Source organism: Grampus griseus, assembly GCF_964374135.1.
Source record: "Grampus griseus genome assembly, chromosome: 3".
Lineage (NCBI taxonomy): Eukaryota > Metazoa > Chordata > Mammalia > Artiodactyla > Delphinidae > Grampus > Grampus griseus.
In genome coordinates this window covers 172,124,258-172,148,662 of record NC_139019.1, presented here as the reverse complement: position 1 = coordinate 172,148,662, position 24,405 = coordinate 172,124,258, and the positions used below count along the sequence as shown (strand labels likewise).

Here is a 24,405-nt window from a genome sequence, read left to right as displayed (position 1 = left end):
GCCAGAGGACATAGGGCAGGCACACCCATGAAAGGTAGGAGGACTGGAGGGCAGGTGTCTGTGTCCAGGGGTATCCGTTACATCTGCGGAGCTGGGTGGCTTCTCAGCATGTGTCCAAGCCTATGTACCTGTGTGTCATCGTGCTCCCGTGTCTGCACTCCTGGGTGCATCTGGGTGTGGCCGAGTGGGGGGGTCAACGTCTCTGCCGTCCCCATGTGCCCGCCAGGGCCTTGCCCGGGACGCCAGTGCCAGGCAGGGGCACCTCAACCAACGTGCGTGCGTGCGCAGAGCTCCTGAAAGCGGAAGCTGGGGGCGGAGCCTGGGACCCCACCTTCAAGCCCACTGAGCGGAGGGGCAGGCTGAGGCTGCGGAGGGTCAGGGGTGGGTCTGAGTCACCGCCTCCGGAGGCCTTTTCCTGTGGGGGGAAGCGCCCGCCAATGAGGGCTGGGCCTGTCACGTGGGCCTGACAGCTGGGGGGGGGGTGGTGGCCAGCGACAATGTGGTCCCGAGGCCACTGACACTAGGAGCTGCAGCGCTGAGACCCCCGGCCCGCCCCGCCTCGGGCCCCTCGGGCCACTTGGCCTGGCCACAACATGTTCTCCAGGAAGAAGCGGGAGCTCATGAAAACCCCTTCTATCTCGAAAAAGAACCGGGCGGGAAGCCCCTGTCCGCAGCCTTCGGGGGTGAGTGAGCCTCTGCTGGGAGCCGGAGCGGGCGGGGATCTTGGAGCGACACCCGGGCAGCAGGGGGACCGGGGAACACCCTGCGCTCGGGCCTGGCGGGGCAGGGCCGGGCAGTGCCATGCTGGGCCGGCGGCGCGGGGCTGGAGCCAGCTACGGCCCCAGGCTGGACTGCAGGGACCACGCAGGACGGGCTGGGATCCCCACGTTCAGTTCACAGTAGGAGCCCTTGGGATGGCCACTGCACGCCCCACCCCGTCCGGGGCTGCCTGTGGGGTCCAGGGAGTGTGGGTGCTCTGGGTCCGGGACTCCAGGGTGAGGGCTTAGGGAACTTGGGGCCTCCAGGCACAGTTAGATGTGAGAGCTACAGCCCAGCCACTGGGGGAATGTTTAGAGCAAGCAGAGTGTGCGGCGAGATCCATGGGGTGGGCCTCGTACGAAGCAGGCCTGTGGTGTCCGCAAGACTGAGGGGCCTAGTGGACCCTCAGAGTAAAAGAATCGAGGAGGTGTCTTCACCAGTGAGTAGGTGTGTCTGCAGTGGCCTCCCCTGAGGGGAGCTAAGGAGACCCTGGCCCTCCCTACCCCGCCCCCCTCCCAGGAAGTGGGTTGCCCCTCCCCCACACCCCGGCTGTGGTTTGGGTAGAGGCCGTTGTTTGTGAAAGCTCTGGGGAAGAGGATGTTGGGTAACAGGTGCGGGAGGGGCACACCACCAAATCTCAGCCCTCTGACCTGTGGCCTTTGATCCCCTGTGGGGTCAGGCTGAAGACCCTCCAGAGCCCCACTTCACTTCTGGGAAAACTGAGGCAGGGCCCAGTGGCGGCACCTGCTCTAGTGGCTCCCCCCACCCTCCCAGGAGCTGCCCAGGAGAGATGGGGCTGATGCAGTGTCCCTGGCGCCCAGCCTGGAACCACCAAGTGTGGCCTTGAATGCCAAGGCCACAGGCACACTCAAGAGGCCCACCAGCCTAAGCCGCCATGCCAGCGCTGCCGGCTTCCCACTGTCCGGAGCCAGCACCTGGACGCTGGGCCGTGGCCACCGCAGCCCACTGTCAACAGCCAGCCCAGCCGAGGGACCCATCCAGGGACCCTGCCCCGACACTGTGGAGGACATCTCCCACCTGCTGGCTGACGTGGCCCGCTTTGCCGAGGGCCTTGAGAAGCTGAAGGAGTGTGTTCTGCGTGAAGGTGAGAAGTGGCAGGGACACCGCGGCCTGGGTGGAAGGCAGTTGGACACAGATATCCCAAACCCTGTGGGGTTGAGGCAGGATGGAGGGAGGGATTTGGGGAGGCTCCAAAGAGGGTTGTAGGGAGGGCTTCATGGAAAAAGTCATTGCAGCTAGGGTTCTGAGGGATGTATAGGAGTTTGGCGGCAACCAGGAAGAGGGAATGTCACATGCACAGGCTCAGAAACATGGAGTGGAGGTGCGTTTGGGGGAACAAGTTTCAGGTGTATGAAATGTGTGAGGGTGGAGGCATTGAGAATGGCAAGCAGAGGGACCCTGGATGTTATCCTGAGGGTGGTGGGGAGCCGTAGAAGGTGTTAGAGCAGAGGTGGAACAAGGTCAGATCTGCACGTTGGACTGGAATGGACTGGAGGCAGGCTGAGGTCTGGACAGAGAGAGATTCAGGACGGACAAGGGGCAGGACCAGCATGTAAGCTGCAGGAGTGAGCGGCCTGTGGGATGGCAGTTCCGTTTTCTCCACGCGTCTGCTGACAGCCCAGCTTCCTGCCGAGTTATTTTCATCTGCTTCCTGTTTGTCTTTGGCCGCCAAGGAGGGCACTATGATCTCTCCTGCCAGAAACTGCAGTGCCAGGGCCATGCTAAACACTCTGGCCTGCTCCCCACAGGTGCCCATTTTACAGATGAGGAAACTGAGGCCCAGAGAGGGGCCCTGACTCCTGGCTCAACCAGCCAAGGAGGGGCCAGAGCCCGGATTCGACCTCAGACTGGAGAGACCTCAGCTTTGTAGGAGCTAATGGGCTCTGCTGGCCGGGCCTCTGCTGGGTCGGGGGGTGTCAGCCCCCAGGATTATCTGGTCCTGGGGTGGGGCTGGAGTTGTTTCCTGGGGAAAGTCTCTCTAATCTCGGTTCCTTTCCGATCCTGGTGCTTCCTTGGAGGCCAGGCCTGGGCAGGGTTGAGCCAGTGAGCGTCCTGCAGGAGGATGGGCCAGGGCAGGGGCACCCTTCTTTGAGCATTGGGGCAGCCCTGGGCCAGGGGAAGGGTCTGGAGCAGAGAGCATGTGGGTTTGCCTCCTGCTGCTGCCCCTGCCAGGCTGTGAGACTGGATCAGCTGTCCCTTCTCTAAGCCTCTGGCATTTCATCTGTGAAACGGGGCAATGATACGCCCTGGGGAGTTGCTGACTGTAACCAGATGTCCTCGGTTCACAGTGATTGTTGTGGGGACAGTGAGAGGACTTGGGGACCCCGTGCTGTCTACCTAGGAAGCAGTGGGCGGCGGGATCTAGGTGGGCAGGGTCTCCCCACACCTCCCCACGCCCTGTACCTGGGCCTGTTTCCCTGCCTGCCCTTGGCCGGTCCCATCCCGAATCAAATTGCATCTCCCTGGGTCCCAGGCTCCTGCTACCTGAGGCTGGGGAGCTAGCAGGACGCCGGGGCGGAGCTTTCCTCGGAGGGGGGCGGGTCTTCGGACCGGCCAGAGCCGGTTTGCTTGCAGAGGACCTGGCACCAAAGACCCCGGACCAGCCAGTTGCCTAGCCCGGCCTGCGCATTCACGGTCTCTGCGCCATGTGTATCTGCGGGACAGTGCACCCGGCGCTGCAGCAGGCGCCGGTGCGCTGCCAGGCGGGGCCCCGAGGTGAGGGGACCGTGCGGGGTGCGGGGTGCAGGGCCTGGCCAGGAGCACGTGGCACTCGGGGCATTTGCTGCCCAGCGCTTGCCTTGGCCAGTGCTGAGCTGGGCATGTCCAGGCTTCTCCAGAGTCCCACCTGCCCAGGTGAGTGTGCTGCGGGGACCCTGGTGTGTGGGAGGAATGTCCCGGGAAGGGGCGTGGCCCGGCCTTTCCTCAGCCGGCCTTTCCTCAGCCGGCCTTTTATGGATTCCGTAAGCTCCTTCCCACCTCCCTGAGTTGGCCTCGGATTCAAAATCCTGCCCGGTGCTGAGGCACTGGGCTGCACTCGCAGGAATTTGGGGCCAGGGACTCCGTGGGGGTCTCCCTGTCGGTGGCATTCAGTGGGGGTCCTCAGTGCTGAAAAGGGATCAGACACCTATTTTCAGGTTCCGTTTTTAAAATGTTAAATTTATTATTTATTTAGTTTTGAGCATCAGGTTCCAGGCACAGAGTCAGAGGCACACAGGTGAGGGAGATATACTCCCAGCTGGTGGCCAGGTCCCTCCTGGGTCTCAGGGTCGGCTCATTCCTTCCCCATCCATACATTCCTTCGGCTTTGTTTCCACTAGATGGTGCGTGTTCTGCCCACACACAGCGCTTTTTTCCAATTAAGAACATCTGAGGAGGGCATTTAAAGCCATGTTTGAAGATGCAGATCTGATCTTGACTCTCCTTTGCCCTAACACCTTCTGTGGCTCCCCATTGCCCTTATGGTAAAGCCAGGCAGTGTCCTTCTGCCTGGCATTCTCATGCCTTCAAAGCTAGTGGAGATGGAAAAGTTGTGTGATCCTTGAGAAATGACTTCTCCCCTGTATGCCTCAGTTTCCTCATCTGCAGAATGGGGGTGATGACAGCACCTGCCTCATGGGGTGGCTGGTCGGGAGAGAGTGAGGTAACGGGGTGTTTAAGCCCCAGTGCCCAGGCAGGCAGGGCTGGGAGAGAGCTGGACAGAGCCCTGAGAGTTCGGGGCAGGGAAGGGGCCGGGTGGGTTGCCTGGAGGAAGAGGCACCAGGACTGCAACTTGAAGGTCACTGGGAGTTTGTTTTCTGGAGGGACGAGGAAAGGGTGTTCTGAGCAGGACTGCCTAGACTGACATCTGACCTTTGATGACCTGGCCAGCAGTCGAGAGAGGGACAGCTCCTCACACACACACACACACCTCCCAACGAGGTCACACACTGAGCTTCAGGCAGTTATCTTCTCCCACCTTGGCCTCAATTTCCCCACCCGGGGACAGGAGCTCTGAGGAGGGTTAGGATTAGGTGGTTAGGTGGGCAGGCTTTCCTTCCCTCCCTGCTCATACCCCCTCTGCCCGGCAGACCTCCTAGAGGCCCGCCGGCCGCTTGTCCATGAGTGCCTGGGTGAGGCCCTCCGCGTGATGCACCAGGTCATCTCCAAGTACCCACTGCTGAACACCGTGGAGTCGCTCACAGCTGCCGGCACCCTCATTGCCAAGGTCAAAGGTCAGCCAGGACAGGGCAGCACGGGCTTTCTGTCTGGGCGGGCTTCCTGAAGGAGGGGATGTTTGAAGTGGGTTTTGAAGGATGCATAGGAGTTTGATGGGCACAACAACTCCAATGCTCCCCCTTCAGTTAGTTGCACGGGTGGTCACCTCCCAGACTGGGCCAACCCCTCTCGTCCTTGTCTGTCCCTAGCCTTCCATTATGAGTGTAACAATGATTCGGACAAGCAGGAGTTTGAGAAGGCCTTGGAGACCATCGCAGTCTCCTTCAGCAGCACGTGAGTGTGGGGGTGGGGAAGGGTGGCAGAGGGTGGGGACCCATGTGCCTCTTGACACTTGCCCCCTGCCCTGCAGTGTGTCCGAGTTCCTCATGGGTGAAGTGGACAGCAGCATCCTCCTCTCAGTGCCCCCTGGGGACCCGGGCCAGGTGAGAAGGGATGGCCTGGGTGCTGCACGGGGTCAGGCTGGCAGGGCGGATGAGTACCCCCTGCCCGCTCTGTGGACCGTGGTCTCCCGCTCTGTCCAGGGGGGGCGGTGACTGTCTCCTGCAGGGTGGGCATCAAACAGTACCCAGCCCGGACTGGACTCACCTGTCTCCCTCTGGTACAGTCAATGGAGAACCTGTATGGACAGGGGAGTGAGGGTGCCCCTCTCAGCAGTGAGGACTGTGATGAGGGTGAGTCTCTGAGCCTAGGGGTGGAGGGCTGAGGACGGAAGGAATGGTGGGCTGGGGAGGAGCCCGGGCTGAGAGGTGTCTGTCTCGCAGGCTGCCTCTCCCCGGAGGCGGTGGACACGCTGCTGCAGCGCTGTGAGGGGGGTGTGCATGCCGCGCTGCAGTACGCCAAGAACATGGCCAAGTACATGAAGGACCTCATCGGCTACCTGGAGAAGCGGAACGCGCTGGGTGCGAGCTGGGGCCCGCGGGGCGGGGTCTGGCTGGAAGGCCCCTCCCCTCACCCCTGCGCTCACATCCCTCCCCTCACCCCTGCGCTCACACCCCTCCCCTCCCCTCCCCCCTGCGCTCACATCCCTCCCCGCCTGCAGAGATGGACTTTGCCAAAGGCCTGCAGAAGATCGTCCAGAACTGCAGACAGAGCGTCATGCAGGAGGTAGGGAACTCGAGGGAACGGGTCGGGGTCCCTCAGGCCTAGGTGTGTTTCGCCCCTCAAAGATGGGCCAAAGGAAAGGGGTTTCCCATCTCTGCAAGGGCAGCTGAGGGTGCTGGGGAGGCGGCGGGGCTTCCACGAGGGCGCCTGTCCCACCCCCGTGACTGCCGGCCCCGCCCCCACAGCCGCACATGCCCCTCCTGTCCATCTACTCGCTGGCCCTGGAGCAGGACCTGGAGTTCGGCCACGGCCTGGTACAGGCGGTGGGCACTCTGCAGACCCAGACCTTCGTGCAGGTAGGCTTCGCCCTGGAGGGTGGGTGGGGTGAAGGGTGCCCGGGTCTCCATCACACCCGTCTCCCCACCCCCAGCCCCTGAACCTGCGGCGGCTCGAGCACGAGAAGCGCAGGAAGGAGATCAAGGAGTCTTGGCACCGCGCCCAGAGGAAGCTGGTACCGCGGGGCGGCGGGGCTGGGAGGGGGCAGGGCGGGCCGGCTCGCGCATGCGCAGTCCCCTGGTGCACTCCCGGGTGGTCCTTTCCCGAGTTTTGCGGACACCTGGCAGAGTGCCCTGTGCCCGCGTGGGGCTCGCTGTGGCGTCACAGGTTGGAGCGGGTCCTGCCTCCCAACTGCTCCAGCCCCATTACCTGCAGCTGCAGCAGGAGAGGCCCTGGCCCGGGGCCCCCATCACTGTCACGGGCCAGATGTCCGGAGGGACCGGATCACCCGTGGCCGCCAGGAGCAGGTCTGGGTTAGAGGGAAGCTGAGGCTCTCTCAGGTCTGGTGGATGCTCCAGGTTCCTCTGTGTTGCTCTTTTCCCACCTCTCTTTTGGGCTGTTCCAAAGGCACTAGCAATCTTTTGCACTGCTCTTTAGGCCTGCCAACAGGGTCTGCGGTGCAAAGAGCCCCCACGGCCCCTGCTCCAGCTAGTGGTGTCCTGTGGCACATCTGGCAAATGAGCCTCTCCCCCCTTTTCTACACCTGATGACAGCTTGCCGAGTACCCTGTTCTGCTTCTGGCCTTTTACAGTCACCTCCATATCCAGGGACTGGCCCCATCTCACTCCATGTGAAACTCCTCCTCCCTTTTTCTCAGCTACAAGTGCTCAGCTGCAGAGCTATAGGGCTTAGTTCACTAAATCCCTATTGATGAACAGTTTAGTTGTTGTTGAGCTGTTGCTGTTTCAAACACCACGGCTGTGACGAGCTTGTGCCCCTGTTCTCAGACATGTGACCTAGCATTTATCTCAGATCAGTGCCCGAAAGGTAATGGCTGGGTCACAGATGTCATGAGCATAGAAGCTGACCTCCTGAGCCACAGCCATGCTTTTCCTCTTCTGTGAGCTCTAAGTTCATATCCTTTGCTCACCTTGGATTGGACAGTAGCCTGTTTCTTATTGACTTGCCAGAGCTCTTTACATATTAGAGAACCCAGCCCTTGATGACATGTGTTACAAACTCCCCCACCCCCAGTTTATTGTTTTGACTTTTGATTTAACCTGTTGCCTGTTTTCCCAGTTGAAACCCATGATTGTTAGTAGAAGTCTTTTATGGTTTCTGGGTTCTGTGTCACGTATGGAAAGGCCTTCCCCATGCTATGTTTAAGAAATTCTCTCATGGTTTCTCCTAGTACTCATGTGAGCTGTTTTCTTTATGTTTAAGCTTCTGATCGTGTAGACTGTGAGGTGTGGCCCCCAGAAGGCCCACTGGGTTTTGACTAAGTGCTCTTCCTGCCAACCCTGAGGGTGCCTGACTTCCTGTCTGAGCAGCCTCACTGTTCTCATCTCTGAGACAGGAAATGAAAGAGATAGAAGCACAAGTCGCTCTGGCAGGTGTGGGTGTAGGTGTCGAGAGGATGATGTAGTTGGTGTCTCCTTCAGAGCTTAGCTGTGCCTCAGCTTCCCTGGCTGTGAAATGGGCATGCCAGATACTGGCTCCTCCCTGGGTCGCCCTGTAGGTGTCACCTCCTGTCCTTCCACCACTGGTTCTTGGGTGGGGGCCTCTGTTTGCTTGACTGGCCATGGGATTCTGGCCCAAGGGATGGGGGTGGCAGAGGTCCCTAACGCGGTCTCTGGCTGATGGTGCTGGTCTGGTCCTTCCCATGTCCACAGCAAGAAGCAGAGTCCAATCTGCGCAAGGCCAAGCAGGGCTACGTTCAGCGCTGCGAAGACCACGACAAGGCTCGCTTCCTAGTGGCCAAGGCAGAGGAAGAGCAGGTGGGCGCTGGCCCGGGTGCAGGGGGCGTGGCCTCCAAGACCCTGGACAAGAGGCGGCGCCTGGAGGAGGAGGCCAAAAACAAGGTGAGGGCGGGTCAGGGGGCAGGAGGTGCGGGACAAGACCCATGGTGTCAGGGCCTGACCTGTGCAGGATTGCCCACCGCCGGGCCTTTGTCTGGGCTGTGCCTCCTGCCAGGAATGCCTTCCTGTCCTTTTGTGCCTGGCTGATTTCCGTGTGGGGCCTGAAGATGCCCTGAGGGCTGAACCCCAGGCTGAGGCCTCTCTGGGCACCCCGCCCCGCCCCCACCCCCACCCCAGGCGGAGGAAGCCATGGCCACGTACCGCACGTGCGTGGCGGATGCTAAGACGCAGAAGCAGGAGCTTGAGGACACCAAGGTGACGGCACTCCGGCAGATCCAGGAGGTCATCCGGCAGAGCGACCAGACCATCAAGTCGGTGAGCACCGTGCTCCCACCCCCAGCCCCCGCCCCTGTCGCTGCCCGTCCAGCCTCAGGACCTCCAGCACTTAGGGCCCCTCCCACCTGCCTGCCCGTAGGCCACCATCTCCTATTACCAGATGATGCACATGCAGACGGCCCCGCTGCCTGTGCACTTCCACATGCTGTGCGAGAGCAGCAAGCTGTACGACCCGGGCCAGCAGTACGCCTCCCACGTGCGCCAGCTGCAGCGCGGCGAGGAGCCAGACGTGCACTACGACTTTGAGCCCCACGTCTCCACCAACGCCTGGTACCCTGCCGTCTGCGCATGCCTGGGGGAGCCGGACTTCCCTCCTGAGGTGGGGGAGGGGGCAGTGAGCCTCAGTGACCCCCATCGTGGCCCCTTATTTTGGCTGTTGGTCCCACCAGGTCCCCAGTCTTGCGCGCCCGAAAGGGCAGCTTCAACGTCAGCGATGCTGCGGTGGCGGAGGCTGCGGGCTGCCCCCCAGAGGAAGGTGGGCCTGGCGACGGGGAGCTTGCCAAGGAGCGCAGGGGTGAGTGTCCAGCAGGGGCAGGGGCGGGCGCGGGCCCCCTGCAGCCCCCTTCAGCCCTTCACTGGGGACAACTTGGCAGGTGGGCGCGGACACCAGGTGCACAAGTCGTGGCCGATCGCCATCTCAGACTCTGACGCCAGTCTGGACCCCAGCCCTGGCTCAGGTGAAGGGGCCTGGCCGGCAGGTGGGGGGGTGGGGGGCTCGCAGAGCTGCCGCCCCCAGGTTTCAGCGGGCTCATTGTGCAGCCGGGGGCCCTTGGGGGAGTCTCTGACAACCCGTTTCCTGCTCAGGGGACTTTAAGAAGTTCGAGCGCATGTCTTCCAGTGGCACCATGTCGTCCAGCGAGGAGCTGGCCGACCAGGAGAGCAGCACAGGCGCATCAGCCTTTGACCAGGGTGAGGGGACCCCTGGGTGGGGCAGCGGGGAGAGGGGGGGTTTGGACTCTCTGTGCGCCTGGCCCTGACCTGCCTCGGTAACACTGACCACCTGCCCCCCACCCCCACCAGATGACCTCAATGGCATGGCCCCGGAGCTGCCTGTGGCCATGCCCAGCGGGCCCTTCCGCCATGTGGGGCTGTCCAAGGCGGCCCGTACCCACCGGCTCCGGAAGCTCCGCTCGCCGGCCAAGTGCCGGGAGTGCAACAGCTACGTGTACTTCCAGGGCGCCGAGTGTGAGGAGGTGAGCGGCGGTCCCGGGGGAGCCAGGCACCTGCATGTGCGCCCTCAGGACGATGCCATGCAGAGCGCTGGAGGGAAGTGAAGCCAGGAGCACTTGCAGTCTCCTGGGGGAGAGCATCCCAGGAGGAGGGCTCAGCCAGTGCTGAGGGAACCAGAGGGCCGTGGGAGCAGCCCAGGCTGCACTGGTGGCAGGGGCACGTTTCCCAACCAGGAGGGGTGAAAGCTGCCCTGTAGGGGGGTGATGAGAGCGGCGGGGGTCGCGGTGGAAGGGGGAGCCGCGGGTGTCTGTGCGGAGCTGGGGCACCAGGAAGGTCTGCTCACTCCTCGCCTGCTCCCAGTGCTGCCTGGCCTGCCACAAGAAGTGCCTGGAGACCCTGGCCATCCAGTGTGGCCACAAGAAGCTGCAGGGCCGCCTGCAGCTCTTTGGCCAGGACTTCAGCCAGGCCGCCCGCAGCACCCCGGACGGCGTGCCCTTCATCGTCAAGAAGTGTGTCTTCGAGATCGAGCAGCGGGCGCTGCGCACCAAGGTGACCGACGCGGGCACAGCTGCGGGGGCTCCAGCCGAGGGGCCATGCAGGGAGGGGAGGGGTGTGGGCCCAGGCTGACTGCGGGCTCCCACAGGGCATCTACCGGGTCAATGGGGTGAAAACGCGTGTGGAGAAGCTGTGCCAGGCCTTCGAGAACGGCAAAGAGCTGGTGGAGCTGTCGCAGGCCTCGCCCCACGACATCAGCAACGTCCTCAAGCTCTACCTGCGCCAGGTGAGACAGATGGGGACAGAGCAGAGCAGATCCTGGGCTGGACCCGAGCTTGGTGGGGGGCGTGGCCAGCTCTAAGCAGGGTTGTGGTTGTTAGGCCAGGGGCGTGGTCAGTACAGGGTGGGCGGGACCTGTGGCTGTCAGGGGCGGGGCTGCTGTTAGGGGCGGGGCCAGTGCAGGATGGATGGCGTGGGGCCAGGCCCATTGACCCCCACACCTAACCGTCACCCTGCAGCTGCCTGAGCCGCTCATCTCCTTCCGCCTCTACCATGAGCTTGTGGGGCTGGCCAAGGACAGTCTGAAGGCAGAGGCCGAGGCCAAGGCGGCAACCCGAGGCCGGCCGGATGTCACCGAGAGAGAGGCTGTGGCCGTGGCCATGGCGGGCCGGCTGCGGGAGCTCCTGCGGGACCTGCCGCCAGAGAACTGGGCCACGCTGCAGTACCTGATGCGGCACCTGCGCAGGTGAGGGCTGGCCAGGCCGGGGTCAAGGGCGGCGGGGTCCCGGGAGGCGCTCACACCTGCTCCTGCACCCTCTGACCCCCAGGATCGTGGAGGTGGAGCAGGACAACAAGATGACACCGGGGAACCTGGGCATTGTGTTTGGGCCCACGCTGCTGCGGCCCCGGCCCACTGAGGCCACCGTGTCCCTCTCCTCCCTGGTGGACTACCCACACCAGGCCTGCATCTTGGAGACGCTCATCACCCACTACAGCCTGGTCTTTGAGGAGGAGCCCGAGGTGGCATCTGGGTGCCAGGTGAGGGTTGTCCACCCTGGGCGGGGGGTGTAGGGCTCTGTGAACATCATGGGGGCCGGGAATCTCACTCACCCCCAGCAGGATTAGACAGAAAGAAGGGCTGGGAGATGTCTGGCTCGGACGGGGCCAGAGCCCCGTCAGGGGCACCCAAGGCATCTTTTAAGCAAAGAACTGGATGAAGTGTGGGTTCAGATCTGCGGACGGAGCCCCAGGCAGTGCAGAGGCCCTTCGGCCTTCCCCCACGTCCCCTGGAGCTCACATCAGAACGCACTAGACCCGCCGTCCTGCCCCTTCTCCCATTTCCCGTCTCTGTGCTGCCTACAGCACATCCTCTGGGTCCAGCCTGCTGCTCTCCTCAGCCGACAGGCCTTGTTTCTGTTCGCTTCCAGGCAGCATCAGCTCCCACGCTCAGTCCCCACTGTGCGTCTTTAACCCCTCATCTGGCATCTCTGGCTGTGGAGGTGACACGCCTGGGTGTGGCCTCAGGACAGTGGCTCCCACGCTGGTGTCCATGCAGGGCCTGCCTCAGCCTTTCTGGCCAGGGCCTCTGCCCGCTTTGGACGAGCTCAGCCTGCTCGTGACTTGGGATCCGGGGGCCTCACCTGCTCAGCTGCAGCGGGTGTTAAGTTTTTAGGGTTTAACAAGACAGAAAAATGGAATGTGGGATGGCCGGAACTGTGGTGCTCCCTGACCTCCATTCCGCCTCTGCAGGATGTGACGTCCAACCAGGGGGCCGAGGTGGTGGTCCAGGAGCCGTATCCGGAGGCCAGCGGGGGCATGGCCTCACCCCTGCCGGAGGAAGCTGAGGATGGGGGCCTTGGTGAGCAGTGGGCCCAGGCGGCGGATGACACAGTGGGTCCACCTCAAGGGCTGCATCCCGGTTTGTCTCCCATGGAGACCATGAGTAACACCTGCTTTTTCACTGTCTTTAATGTGTTACAAACTCTTGCAAAGAGACACCCTTTCGAGGTGTTTTTTCCAACGCCGAGAAATGGGCACCCCGAAGTGGAAACGACCCCAGTGTCTGAGACCCTGCACCTCCGCCTGACCCGGGAGGGTTCTAAAGGGGGAGCTGGGCCTGCTGGGGGGAGGCGGACGCCCAGTCCTCCGCCCAGTGCCCCCCACCCTGCTCACAGACTGTCCATCTTTTTCTCTCTCTCTGTCCCTGTCCCTCTCCCTTGGACTTTCCAGAACCCCACGTTGCCTCCAATGACTCCGACTCAGAACTGGAGGAGGCCTCGGACCTGCCATCCCCAGCGGGTGGGGCGGCCCTGCACCGCCTTGGCTTCCTGGAGAAGTTGGGCGGCGTGGAGGGTGGCCGGGACAGCCGCAGTGGCAGTGAGGAGCAGCTGGGCACTGCTACCGGGGAGGAGGAGGATGGGCCCGGGCCTGGGGTCTGGGAGGACCTCGGGGAGGAGCCGGCCCGGCGGCTCGCCGAGCACAATACCAACCAGTGCAACAACGTGGCTGTGGCCCGCCTGCCAGCCGTGAGGCTCCGTGGCGGGCGGCTGGCAGGGGGCGCGGGCTGGGAGAGGCGGCCAGAGTTCGTGTAGCTGGGGCAGCGGGCAGGTCTGCTCCAGGCTCCTGTCCCTGTGGACACGTCACCGAGAGGCCTCTCCTTCCGCCCACAGCGGCGAGGGCATCACTGGCCAACTTTTCCAGAAGCTTCTGCCCGCGCTGCTCCGCACGCCCACCAGGCCCCACTCCTCTGAGCTGGGGGATTCTGCTCTTGGAGTTGCCCCGGCTGTGATGGAGGGACCCTGCCCACCCTGGCGCTGGGCCGTGGAGGCCACATGGCAGCTGGGAGGAGGGCTGGACGCCTTTGTGGATGGTGGGCGGGTGGCCTTGGGATGCCCTGGCTTTTACGGAAAACTGGGTTTGGATACCTGGGGCTGAGGATGCAGTGAAGTTCCACGATGGAGTTCTTTGACAGGCACATTCCTTTTGCATAAAATAAAGTCTTTAACCTCAGCCTGTCTTCTCTGGCAGCAGTGGCCTAGTGACCCAGACACACAGGGCACTAAGCGCCATCCCCAGCTCCTCGCTGGGCTTGAGGGGCAGGGCAGGGAGCTGTGAAGAAGAAATTCCACCACAAGGCAGCCCCGTCAGGCGCGGGAGCCCAGGTGGCCATGGGGCCCAAGTCCCATTGACTCCTGACTCGGGCCGCCAGCCCCCGGTGGCTCCCGAGCACTGAGGTGTGGCTGCTGTGCTGAGGAGCCGCAGCTGAAATCTACTTGCACCAAAGCCCTCTGGAAGACAGCGGCCACCACGTGGAACGGCACAGCGAGGAAGAGGCGAACACCCCTCACCCAGCTCAGAGGCCCCAGTCGGGTTTATCCCAGAGGGCTGGGGCCGGCTCAGCAGAGACACAACTATTCATTTGAGGAATTAGATGGAATTCACACCCAGTCATGGTAAAAGCTGCTGGGCCTCCATTCCTGATACAGAACAGCTCACCCCAAACTTCAGTCCCCCACCCAGGCTTAGATAAGACCCACTGTGGCAGTCAGGGCGCTTTGCCCCTGCACACGCTTCCTAAGAGTGAGCAGGGAAAAGCAGCCAGCAAACTACCAATGTGTTTTGCAAACAGAGATAATGGGCGGGGGGGGGGGGGGGCACACCCTCTCGGTTACACGTGGCCTGTGGCCACTTCTGCCCTGTAGAGTTGAGCAACTGTAGCAGGGTCACCTGGCCAGCAAAGCCAACATATTGACCGTCTTGCCCTTTACAGCAAAACGTTGCTGACCCCATCTATGTTTTTTAAAAAAATGCTCAGAAGAATGAGCAAATCTATTAACATTTCAGAGTGCTCAGCAGGACAGGTAACGGCAAGAAAGCGCCCCACTGTCAGGTGCCAAAGCATCTCTAAGGAGCCTGGCGGATCATGCCACACAACTTCACAGGTTGCACCGCCTTCAGACAAGCCTGGCCCAGGCTCACAACATGTCCTGGTGGCCGGAGTGGGGGACTGGGGGTGCTGAGTGAAAGCCAGCCCCTGCCTCCAGACCCGGGGGGGCCCACTTCCTGAAGCCCCGAGGCACAATCTCAGGGACTCAGAACAGGCTGTGCGTGGTGGCGCAGGCAGAACCGGTGCCCCAGCAACAAGCAGGGGACCCCAAAGGGGAGCTGGTGCCACTGGATGGAGGGCGTAAGGGGCATCCACACCTCGCACCTGAGACCCCGCACCCGGGGACAGGTCTGTGCCCAGCCGGGAGAACAAGCACCCTAACCAGGAGCAGAAAGAATTAATACTCAAGAACAGCCAAAACAATTTTTTAAAACTGTAAATTATACATATTTACCATTTTTGCCACTTTAAACCGCACAGTTCACAGGCACGAAGCAACTTCACACTGTCGTGCAACCATCTTCACCATCATCTCCAGAACTTTCTCATCTTCTCAAAGGGAGACTCTGTCCTCGTGAAACCTGACTCCCCATCCCCTCCCCCCCCACCTGCTTCCTGTCTCTGTGGACCTGATTCCTCTAGGGACCCCTGTGAGTGGAATCGGACAGGGTTCATCCGTCCGTGTCTGGCTCCTTTTGGCCAACATCGTTTTTGGAAAACGATATATGTCTATCTGGGGGAAAGGGAGACGTGTTCTCCTATCAGATGTACTATAAAACTAAGATTTTAAAACCTAAATTCATCAATGGAAAAGAAGAGGATCTCAACACAGACCCACATGAACCCACATGCTACGAGAGTGGCAACTCAAGGCAGTGAGGAGAGCACCTTTGGTTCTTCACCAAACAGCGTCAAGACCGCTGTCTGGGGGAGAGTGACAGCCCCAAGTCCTATGATGCCCAGAAGTAAATCCCAGGATTCGAGTCTTATGTATAAAGGCTACAAGGGGCTAGCTAAGAAATACAAAAGGTGGGAAAACATTTTTGTAAAGCGTATATCTAATAAGGGACCCGAGCCTAGAATATATAAAGAACCCCTAAAACTCAGCAGAGACAACCCAGTTAAACAAGGGGCAAAGGACCTGTGCACAGACACATCTCCGAGATGACCGGCGGGTGGCCGGCGAGCCGGGGAAAGGTGCTCACCACCCTCAGCATCAGGCAAGTGAATCTGAACCACAGCGACTCACCCCCGGCCACGATTTGGGGAGGAGGTGGAGACGCGAACAGGAACCGGGGCAGCCGCGGCGGAGACAGCCTGTCTCTCCAAAGGAAACAAGAGCTTCTGCAGGACCCAGCAATTCTACTCCGAGGCACACCCACAGCCAGAGAAATAAACACAACCACACCACCTCGTACCTGGACGCCCACAGCAACATGACGCACAGTCACCAACAAATGGAAACAGTCCATCAACTGAAGAATGAACACGTGTCCCTCCACACACAGGAGCATCACTCGGCCGTGAAAAGGGGTGAAGCCCCGACACTCCTACAACGTGGACAAACCGTGAGAACACGATGCTCCATAAGAGAAGCCAGACACAGAAGGACCCACGGTGTGTGATTCCACTGATGGGAAACGTCCAGAACAGGCAGATCCACAGACACAGATTCGTGGCTGTCAGGGGCTGGGGGCAGGGGGGGGGACTGCTGACAGGGACAGGCTTTGTTTTTAGAAGGGTGGAATGTTCCAAAATTGACTGTGGTGACGGGTGCCCGATTGTGCATATACTAAGAATCATGGAACCATACACTTTAAATGGGTGAACTGTATGGTATATAAATCGTACTTCAATGAAGCTATTAAACAAAAACACAGACAACTGCGCTTAGCCTGGGTAGGAGGCCTCTGAAATTAGTAGAGGGAAAAGGGGGTAGTTTGATCCCAAACTTCTATGCAAGAAAAGCACCAAGAAGCAAAGCTGAAGGCGGCACTGGAGCCCCTCCCTCACAGCTCCACCAGGGGGAAGTGGGCCGAGACCCCGCTGAGGGGACAGAAGCCCGCGCAAGGCTGCTCACAGCAAACCGGGTAGACATTCCGCCTTGGTCTTTCAGACAAGTGAACTTATTTACTCAAGATATTTTTAATTCGTTAAGATATCCAGCATTCCGTAGCAATCGGTCTCACTCCCCGCTGCCCTCGGAGCACCCAGACAAGCAGCATCAGGGCCACTGTGTGGGGGACACGGCGACAGAAGCCCGGGCGGTATCCTGTCCCCTCCCAAAGCACCATCAGGTGGGATCCAGGGTGGGGCTCAGCGTCCAAGAGCCCAGGAGAGGCCACGGGGACCCTCAGGCCAGGAAAGGCAGGCCCAAGGCGGGCCGCCCTGTGGCCCAGGGGAGCAGAGGCAAGGTTCCCAGGAGGAGCGGACTCCCCCGGGCAGCCAGCCACCACAATCCCAGCCTGGTGGGTCGTCACAGCCCATTTTTCCATCCCCCGGGGGACTTGCCGAGAGAGAGGGGGCAGCCAGCAGTGTGACCTGTCTGTCGCATGAGCTGGGCGCACAGGCTGGATGTGAGCTCCCTCCAGAGCACGTAACAGGCGGGGCTCACTCACAGGGCTGGGACGGCCGCCCACACCCGGCCCTCGGCGCCCTCTCGCCTCGTCTGTCTGTCGGGCCGCTACTGCACCAGCCGGTAGGTGATGTACCTGCCTGCAGTCTCGCTGGGCCGGATGATCTTCACCACCTGCAGAGGCAGGAAAGCAGGTGGGCTGGCTCCCGGGACCCGGGGTCTCTCCTGCCCTGCTCAGAAGCCTGGGCTCTGAAGGGGGCTGGAGGTGGGCCCAGCTCCTCCCTGGGAGGGGCTTCTCACCTGCCCTCGCTTTATCCCAAAGTAACGTGCCACGGGGTCTCCCGCCTGGATCCTGGGCAGCTGGTTCTCTCGGAGTTTACTGAGAAGCAGGTCAGGGAAAAGGTCTTGCTGGACTGACTGGGGGCGTTGTGGGAAGAGCTGTAGGGGAGAGGAGCCGGGCCCGGCCGGGGGCCAGAAAGGATACTACCGGGCCAGCAACTCCGTCACCTCCTCCTTGGTCATGACAACGTGCTCTGGGACCAGCTGTGAGAAGAGAACCTGGGTCTCCACAGGGCTGCGACAGACCCCACAGGCCCTCCAGAGGAGGGGTGCAGCGTGGGGGCCCCAGGCATCTGCACAAGTCCTGACTCCACACTGGGACGGGGGTCCTAGAGCCTACACCCCTAGACATGCAGATGGGCCGCAGGGCACAATCCCGGAGCTCCGAGGCTCCTGGGGACATGCAGATTCCACCCACCCCAAGCTCCTGACTCTGCAGGCTGGGTGGGCCTGGGAACCTGCCCTCCTAGCAAGGCCCCAGCTGCTCCTGGCCCAAGGGCCACACACTGAGACCCCGGCCCACCTTTTTTCCACCATGAAGGGGCTCCCGGACTCGCCTCCCCAAGACCTGGATGTCCGCCAACCCCGAACAGGTGAGGGGCCTGGGGGGCAGGAGGCGGGTCTCCAGTCTCATCCTCCACCCCTACCTCATGCTCCGTGATGTTGATGAGCAGCTCCTGCTGCAGAAACTGCTCCAGGATGTACTTGGGGGCCATGTCGACCAGGGACTGGAAGAGACACCGACCCTCAGGCACAGCTGAGGCGGCCACCCGCCCCCTACGCTGGCCCCGGGCCCACCCACCACGCCCTTCCTCGCAGGCAGCTGGCACCCGGGAAGCTGCGCGGGTCCTGCGTCACACATCAGGAAAACCCACCTCAGTGGGTAGGGTTTCCACTTGGGGAGAGGCCCACCCTGCCCCTCCCAGGCATTCAGCACATTACCGAGGCCTCGGTCTCATTGCAAAAAGGGTGAGGGCCCGTCTGTCAAAATGCTCCCACGGTTGCCGGGAGCTGGTGCAGCAACCCCTCCCTGGACCCCACAGCCTGTGTCCCCTTGTTCACACGGGGACAAAGGTGCTCGCCAGCTGCCCATCCCAACCACCAGCCTCCACTTAGGCCAGTCCAACCCACAGCCGGGGACCAGAGGCAGCGGGCACCCACCTGCTTGGCGGAGGGTGTCATGCCCTGCTGTACCACAATGAGGGCCCGCGTGATGTTCTCCTCCTGCATCCGCTGGCAGTACACCTTGATGGTCTTGATGCCCACCTTGGGCTCCTCTGCAGACCAAGTACAGGCTGGTGGACGCTGGCCGCACCCCCCCCGCCCTCTGCCCGGCACGTGGGTTCTAGCCCACCCCTGCCAAGGCGCTGCAGCGCCGCTCCCCCACTGGGGCCTCGGCCTCCTGTTTGCAGAGTGAGAATCCGGCTGCCAGTCCCAGAACGGGGTGCTGGCTGCCTGCATGTCACGTGGGAGCTGAAAGGTGCCCTGGGCCCCGGACCTAAGGGACCTCTTTCTGGAAGTGGGGTCTGGGAGCCTGGGTCTGCGCAGTGCCTCAGCGGTTCTGAGGTTCGGGAAGTCCCAGACTAAGCAGTTTGTTTAGTCCAGGGGCCCACGAGACAAGGGCTGGAGTGTTCAGAGTTGAGTGGAGGCAAGATGACCCGGGGAGCACGGTCCCAGCACAGAGACAGCCCACCCAGCTCCTCGCTGCCAGCACCGGGGGTCCTCACGGTCTCGGCAGCACGCGGGGCCTGGGGCCTGACACGAGAGAACGCTGGACCCTAGTAGCCCAGCAGGTTGGCGGCTGGGGCAGCCCCGGAGTCCGCGTGCAGCACGTCCGCTGCCTCTCGCCATTCTCCTCACACCCCACTCCACCGACCGGCAGTGCCCTGTCCCCGAAGTCCCTCTGTTGGAGTCCTGACCCCCAGGAACCTCAGAATGAGACTGTGTTTGGAAATGGGGTCTTTAAAAAAGTAATTACGGTAACACAAGGTTGTGAGGCTGGGGTCCTTAAGAGATCAGGACACAGACACACAGGAAGGGACGAGCACGTGAGGACACAGGGAGAAGACAGAGGTCTACACACCAGTGAAGAGGCCCCCAGCACTGGGAGAGAAGCACTGTCTGTTTATGCCCCTGGTCTGTGGGGTTTTGTTATAGCAGCCGTGCAAATTAACACAGGCAGGGACCTCAACCCTGTGCCACGGCCCATCTGAGACAGCAGGACACCCCCACTGTCAGTAAAGACCAGGAAGTGAGGTGGCCCCACCCCCGAGATGGCACCACGGGAGGCACGTGCTTAGGCACCAAAGTCTACAATAAATACGTTTCACACACAAGGGACACTCTTCTTAAAAGTGCCACCTAGATTCATCCCAGGGTCACAAGGATGCTTCAATATATGCAAATCAATGTGATACACCACATCAACGAAAGGAAAGACAAAAACCACACGACTGTCTCAACAGATGCAGAAAAAGCATTTGATAAAATTCAGCATCCATTCATGATAAAAATTCTTATGAAAGTGGGTATAGAGGGAATATATCTCAACATAAAAAAAGCAATTCGTGGATCCGCAGCTAAAACCCAGCACAAATTACCCATGACATTTTTCACAGAACTGGAACAAATACTCTTAAAATTTACATGGAACCATAGAAGACCCAGAATTGCCAAAGCAATCCTCAGGAAAAAGAAAAAAGCAGGAGGCATAACTCACCCAAACTTACAATAATACTACAAAGCTACAGTTTTCAAAACAGCATGGTATTGACACATAAACAGACATGGATCAATGGAACAGAATAGAGAACCCAGAAATAAACCCACATAGCTACGGTCAATTAATCTTCGACAAAGGAAGCAAGAATGTACACTGGGGAAAAGACAGTCTCTTCAGCAAGTGGTGTTGGGAAAGCTGGACAGCCACATGTAAATCCATGAAGTTAGACACTCCCTCACATCATATACAAAAATAAACTCAAAATGGCTCGAAGATTTAAATGCAAAACATGAGGGGACTTCCCTGGTGGTCCAGTGGTTAAGAATCTACCTTCCAATGCAGAGAACGTGGGTTTGATCTCCAGTCAGGGGACCAAGATCCCACATGCCGTGGGGCAACTAAACCCGTGCGCCACAACAGAGGCCTCACGCACCTTAGCTAGAGAGCCTGCGTGCCGCAAACCACAGTGCCACAGAGCACTCTGTAGCCTACATGCCACAACTACAGAGCCCACGTGCCCTGGACCCTGCATGTCACAACTACAGAAAAGAAAACCCGCATGCCACAACTAGAGAGAAGCCCACGTGCCGCACTGAAGAGCCTGTGCACTGCAACTGAAGATCCCGCATGCCTCAATGAAGATCCCACATGCTGCAACTAAGACCCGACGCAGCCATAAATAAATAAATAAACAAACAAATCTTAAAAACAAACAAACAAAAAAAACCAACTAAAAACAGTGTTGCCATATGACCCAACAAGCCCACTCCTGGGCATATATCCAGACAAAACTATAATTCAAAAAGATACATGCACCCCAGTGTTCACAACAGCACCATTCACCATTGCCGAGACATGCAAACAACCTAAATGTCCAGATGAATGGATAAAGAAGATGTGGTACATATATACCATGGAATACTACTCAGCCATCAAAAAGAATGAAATACTGCCATTTGCAGCAACATGGATGGACCTAGAGATTACCAAACTATGCCAAGTAAGTCAGAAAAAGAAAGACAAATATCATATATCACTTATATATGGAATCTAAAAAGATGATACAAATGAGCTTATTTACAAAACAGAAAGAGACTCCCAGACATAGAGAACAGATGTGTGGATGCCAAGGGGGAGGGGGCTGGGGGAGGGATGGATTGGGAGTTTGGGGTTAGCAAATACAAACTATCATTTGTAAGATGGATAAACAAGGTCCTACTATACAGCATAGAGAACTATATTCAGTATCCTGGGATTACACCATAGTAAAATAGAATATGAAAAAGAACATATATATATATGTATGTATATATATTTATAACTCAGTCACTTTGCTGTACGGCAGAAATTAACACAACATTGTAAATCAACTGTACCTCAATAAAATGAATTTTTTTAAAAAGTGCCACCTGGGTCTGTTGAACGAGCATTTTCTGCCCACCCCTCTGATTCACGGCGCTGGGGTAGGCCCCCAAGGTGCTCATGACCCAACAAGGCCCCCTAACCTTTGGGGCTCTAGAGCCAGGCTGCCTCAGTGTAGGACGTGCAAAGACAGAGGAACACAGGGGTCCTGGGACACCCTTGGTGCTGGGGGGGTTGTCTTCACTCAACCCAGGGCTCAGAGGGGGTTCCCAAAGAGGAGGCACTTGAGCTCGGTCACCAGGGACGATGGATGGACACTGACCAGGCAGGCGAGGGGGGAACCGGCAGGGACGAGACAGGGCAGGAGTCCTGCAGCAGCGCAGGAAGGGCAAGCGCTGGGAGCAGAAGCTGGGCTGACGGGTGAGGGCAGGGAGGACCCAGGGGCCCAGCTGGGAGGCCTGTGATAACCTTGGTCAGAGAAAAGGGTTGAGGAAGAGAGAATGGGGAAGGTGACCAAGAAGAGGAAGCTGGAAAAGGAGTCCCCACAGCGAGGAGGGCGAGGGGGCAGAAGGATGAGAGCAGGCAGACTCTGGGTCACAAGGCAGGTGGCTGCTAAGAGCTGGCCCTGAGCTGCCCCTCACCTGGGAAGAAGACGAACATCTGGTCAGTGGGGTCATCGTTGTGGGCCACCAGCACCGTGAGGTCTGTGCGCCGAGGCCTCCCTTCACTGGGCTTGTCCCCAAACTGGGCCTTGAACTCCTCCAGCGTCTGGTCCAGCTCGTCCTGGGTCACCAGGTAGCCACGATCGTGGCACAGCTGCAAAGAGAAAGGACCAGGTGACCCCAGGGCGGAGGGGGGACGGCAGCAAGAGCTTGGGGTAGGCGAAGCCACTGCGGAGGAGACCGGGACAGAGCTGGGACGTGAGGAGGGCTGTTGAATGCAGAGCCAGGCCCCAGGGTCTGGGGCAGACAGGGACGGCTGGCTGGGCAGACGGTGGTTGGAAAACCAGGCAAAGACCTGAGGGTCAGCAGTTCTAGGTCCTGCCTCAGAAACTGGGGCTCTGAGTGCGTGCACTAGATGAGGACCCAGACAAAGAAAGGAAGGTTGGAATCGCTACCCAGCCCAGCCCTGCCCGCACCCACTTTCCTCGGCCAAGTCTCCCTCCAGAGCCCTGGGTCTCCTCTCCCAGGGACCCCTGACACTGTCAGCCAGAAGCACAGTTGCTCCGGCCCTGTCTTTGGGCAGCTTTGCAAAGTGGCAGAGAGGCTGGGGGCCACCACCCGGCCTTAGCCCAGCAGGATTCCCAGGAGAGTGGGTGCTCTTGATCAAGGCCGCAAGCCTCCGTGGCATCACACTGGTCCCCTCCCACGGGGTGGATTAAAGAACGAGGCACACAGAGAACGCTGGTATGACCCGGCCCCGGCCCGAGTAATTCAAAGTTGGTGGCTGGGACATCTAAGTAGCCACCAGACAGCGGTCAGACAAGCCCACCAGGGTTCCTTCCACCCCCACGACCCCGGGATTCTGCGATATGCACTTGAGGTGGTGCCGATAAGGCAGTCTGGGACCTGGGACCTTTCGCTGTAGCCCTTGCACCTGGGCAAATGTCTCCTCCAGCAACAAAACACCCAGAAACTATATCTAAGGGACTAGAAATAACTATGCACATGCGCAGTTCGGGCAAACAAGGACCAAGATATAAAAAGGCCGAGAAACAACAACAACAAAAACCATAAGGGCTTCCCCTGGTGGCGCAGTGGTTGAGAGTCCGTCTGCCGATGCAGGAGACACGGGTTCGTGCTCCGGTCCGGGAAGATCCCACATGCCGCGGAGCGTCTGGGCCCGTGAGCCATGGCCGCTGAGCCTGAGCGTCCGGAGGGAGAGGCCCCAGCAGTGAGAGGCCCACGTACCGCAAAACAAAAAAACAAACAAACAAACAAAAGGCCAAGAACCTAACTGCCACTTCTGAGGAGCCGGGAGCAAAAGCAGGGTACTGGGCATGATCCCTGCACACAGCACCACCAAGGGGGTGGGCAGACCCCTCCAAGCCACCCCTCCGGCCTGACCCCTGGACCCGTCCCCACCCTCACCCCATTTAAGACACCAACTCGTCCTCCTTGGAGCAACGGCACCTGTTGCTTGTTTTCGCTACTTCACGCTGCAGCACAAACTCCAATAAAGCCTGGCTTAAATTTCTCGTCTGGCCTGCTATCAATTTCTACTGATTAACGAATTCAAGAACCCCGGCAGGTAACATCAGAACCTTCCATGGACACAAACACGCGCCGGCCTAGCGTCTGCCGTCCTCCCTTTCTCCAGCTCGAGCGAGACCCTGACCCCCTCCCGGGGGGCTCTTGGACTCGCGACTCCGTCCCCCGCAAACCCCCGCCCCGGGGGCCCAGCCTGAGCCCGACCCCTCCGCTCCAGCCGCGCGGCCGGGGGTGGGGAGGCTCATTTCTACCTCCGGGCCTCGCACCCGCCGTCCGCGCTCCGGCTGCTGCGTGCCCGTCTCGCCTGGGGGAGCGAGGCTCGTTCTCACCGCGTTCCCCAAGCGCGCTGCTCACCTGCATGATGGTCTTGCGGATTTTCCACAGCCGGTACGTCTCCTCCTCGTCGTCCATGGCTGCCGCCACTTGCACTCACTGCGCCTGCGCCGAGCCCCGGTCAGGCCCCCTCACGTCGCCCTCACCTTGCAGGGCTGTCGCCGGCGAATGCCTGAATGAAGCGACCTTCGGGAGCGGCAGCGCCAAAGGCAGCCCGAGCCTTACTAAAGCGACGGTTGGCTGCGCGAGAAGCGTGCGACCAGCACCGCCACCCGCGCCTCGGAAGTTCTCGCGAGGCTTTGACCGCAAGGCCCCTCGGGAGTTGTAGTTTCCGCTCAATGCTGGTCTGGGAGGGCCGTTTAGAATCCAGAGAACAGAGGCCAAGTGTGGGCGGGGAAACTGAGGCCTTGACTGGCTCAGGGGTCTGCTCAGCTCCCGGGGACCGTCGGGCGGCCTAAGAGGCGCTCCATGAGTGTTTGTGCGTCCAATTGTGGGGGGTTTTCTCAGTTGGCTCAGGGCTACGTACA

General features: G+C 60.1%; 2 protein-coding genes across 2 annotated transcripts; one reads left to right on the top strand and one right to left on the bottom strand.

Annotated features, from left to right (window-relative positions):
* Window positions 1-593: 593 nt before the first annotated feature.
* Window positions 594-13,450, top strand: ARHGAP45 (Rho GTPase activating protein 45; the record flags this gene model as incomplete). The annotated part of the gene is made up of 23 exons (XM_082651633.1): window positions 594-683; window positions 1,534-1,864; window positions 4,848-4,991; window positions 5,184-5,268; window positions 5,345-5,417; window positions 5,600-5,666; window positions 5,757-5,894; window positions 6,035-6,099; window positions 6,282-6,392; window positions 6,467-6,547; window positions 8,205-8,393; window positions 8,628-8,765; window positions 8,866-9,056; window positions 9,176-9,300; window positions 9,380-9,463; window positions 9,591-9,695; window positions 9,807-9,979; window positions 10,317-10,505; window positions 10,600-10,737; window positions 10,970-11,196; window positions 11,279-11,489; window positions 12,201-12,309; window positions 12,681-13,450. The coding sequence occupies 23 exons, from the start codon at window positions 594-596 to the stop codon at window positions 13,040-13,042; spliced, it is 3,426 nt and encodes a 1,141-aa protein (XP_082507759.1). The 3' UTR covers window positions 13,043-13,450.
* Window positions 13,451-16,478: 3,028 nt separating this feature from the next.
* POLR2E (RNA polymerase II, I and III subunit E) lies at window positions 16,479-24,075 on the bottom strand. The gene is made up of 7 exons (XM_082650948.1): window positions 23,900-24,075; window positions 21,977-22,151; window positions 18,413-18,528; window positions 17,899-17,979; window positions 17,397-17,455; window positions 17,213-17,291; window positions 16,479-17,086 (listed from the first exon to the last, which is right to left on the bottom strand). Exons 1-7 carry the CDS (start codon window positions 23,954-23,956, stop codon window positions 17,021-17,023), a joined length of 633 nt encoding a protein of 210 aa, XP_082507074.1. The 5' UTR covers window positions 23,957-24,075; the 3' UTR covers window positions 16,479-17,020.
* Between the last annotated feature and the right edge of the window lie 330 nt (window positions 24,076-24,405).

What these genes read in the sequence shown, in the direction of transcription:
- POLR2E (XM_082650948.1), bottom strand. Translation starts at nt 23,956, where the DNA reads ATGGACGACGAGGAGGAGACGTACCGGCTGTGGAAAATCCGCAAGACC. An exon ending in TCCGCAAGACCATCATGCAG is followed by an intron (nt 22,152 to 23,899) that starts GTGAGCAGCGCG and finishes TTCTCTTTGCAG; the next exon opens with CTGTGCCACGATCGTGGCTA. An exon ending in TGACACCCTCCGCCAAGCAG is followed by an intron (nt 17,980 to 18,412) that starts GTGGGTGCCCGC and finishes TGTCTCTTCCAG; the next exon opens with TCCCTGGTCGACATGGCCCC.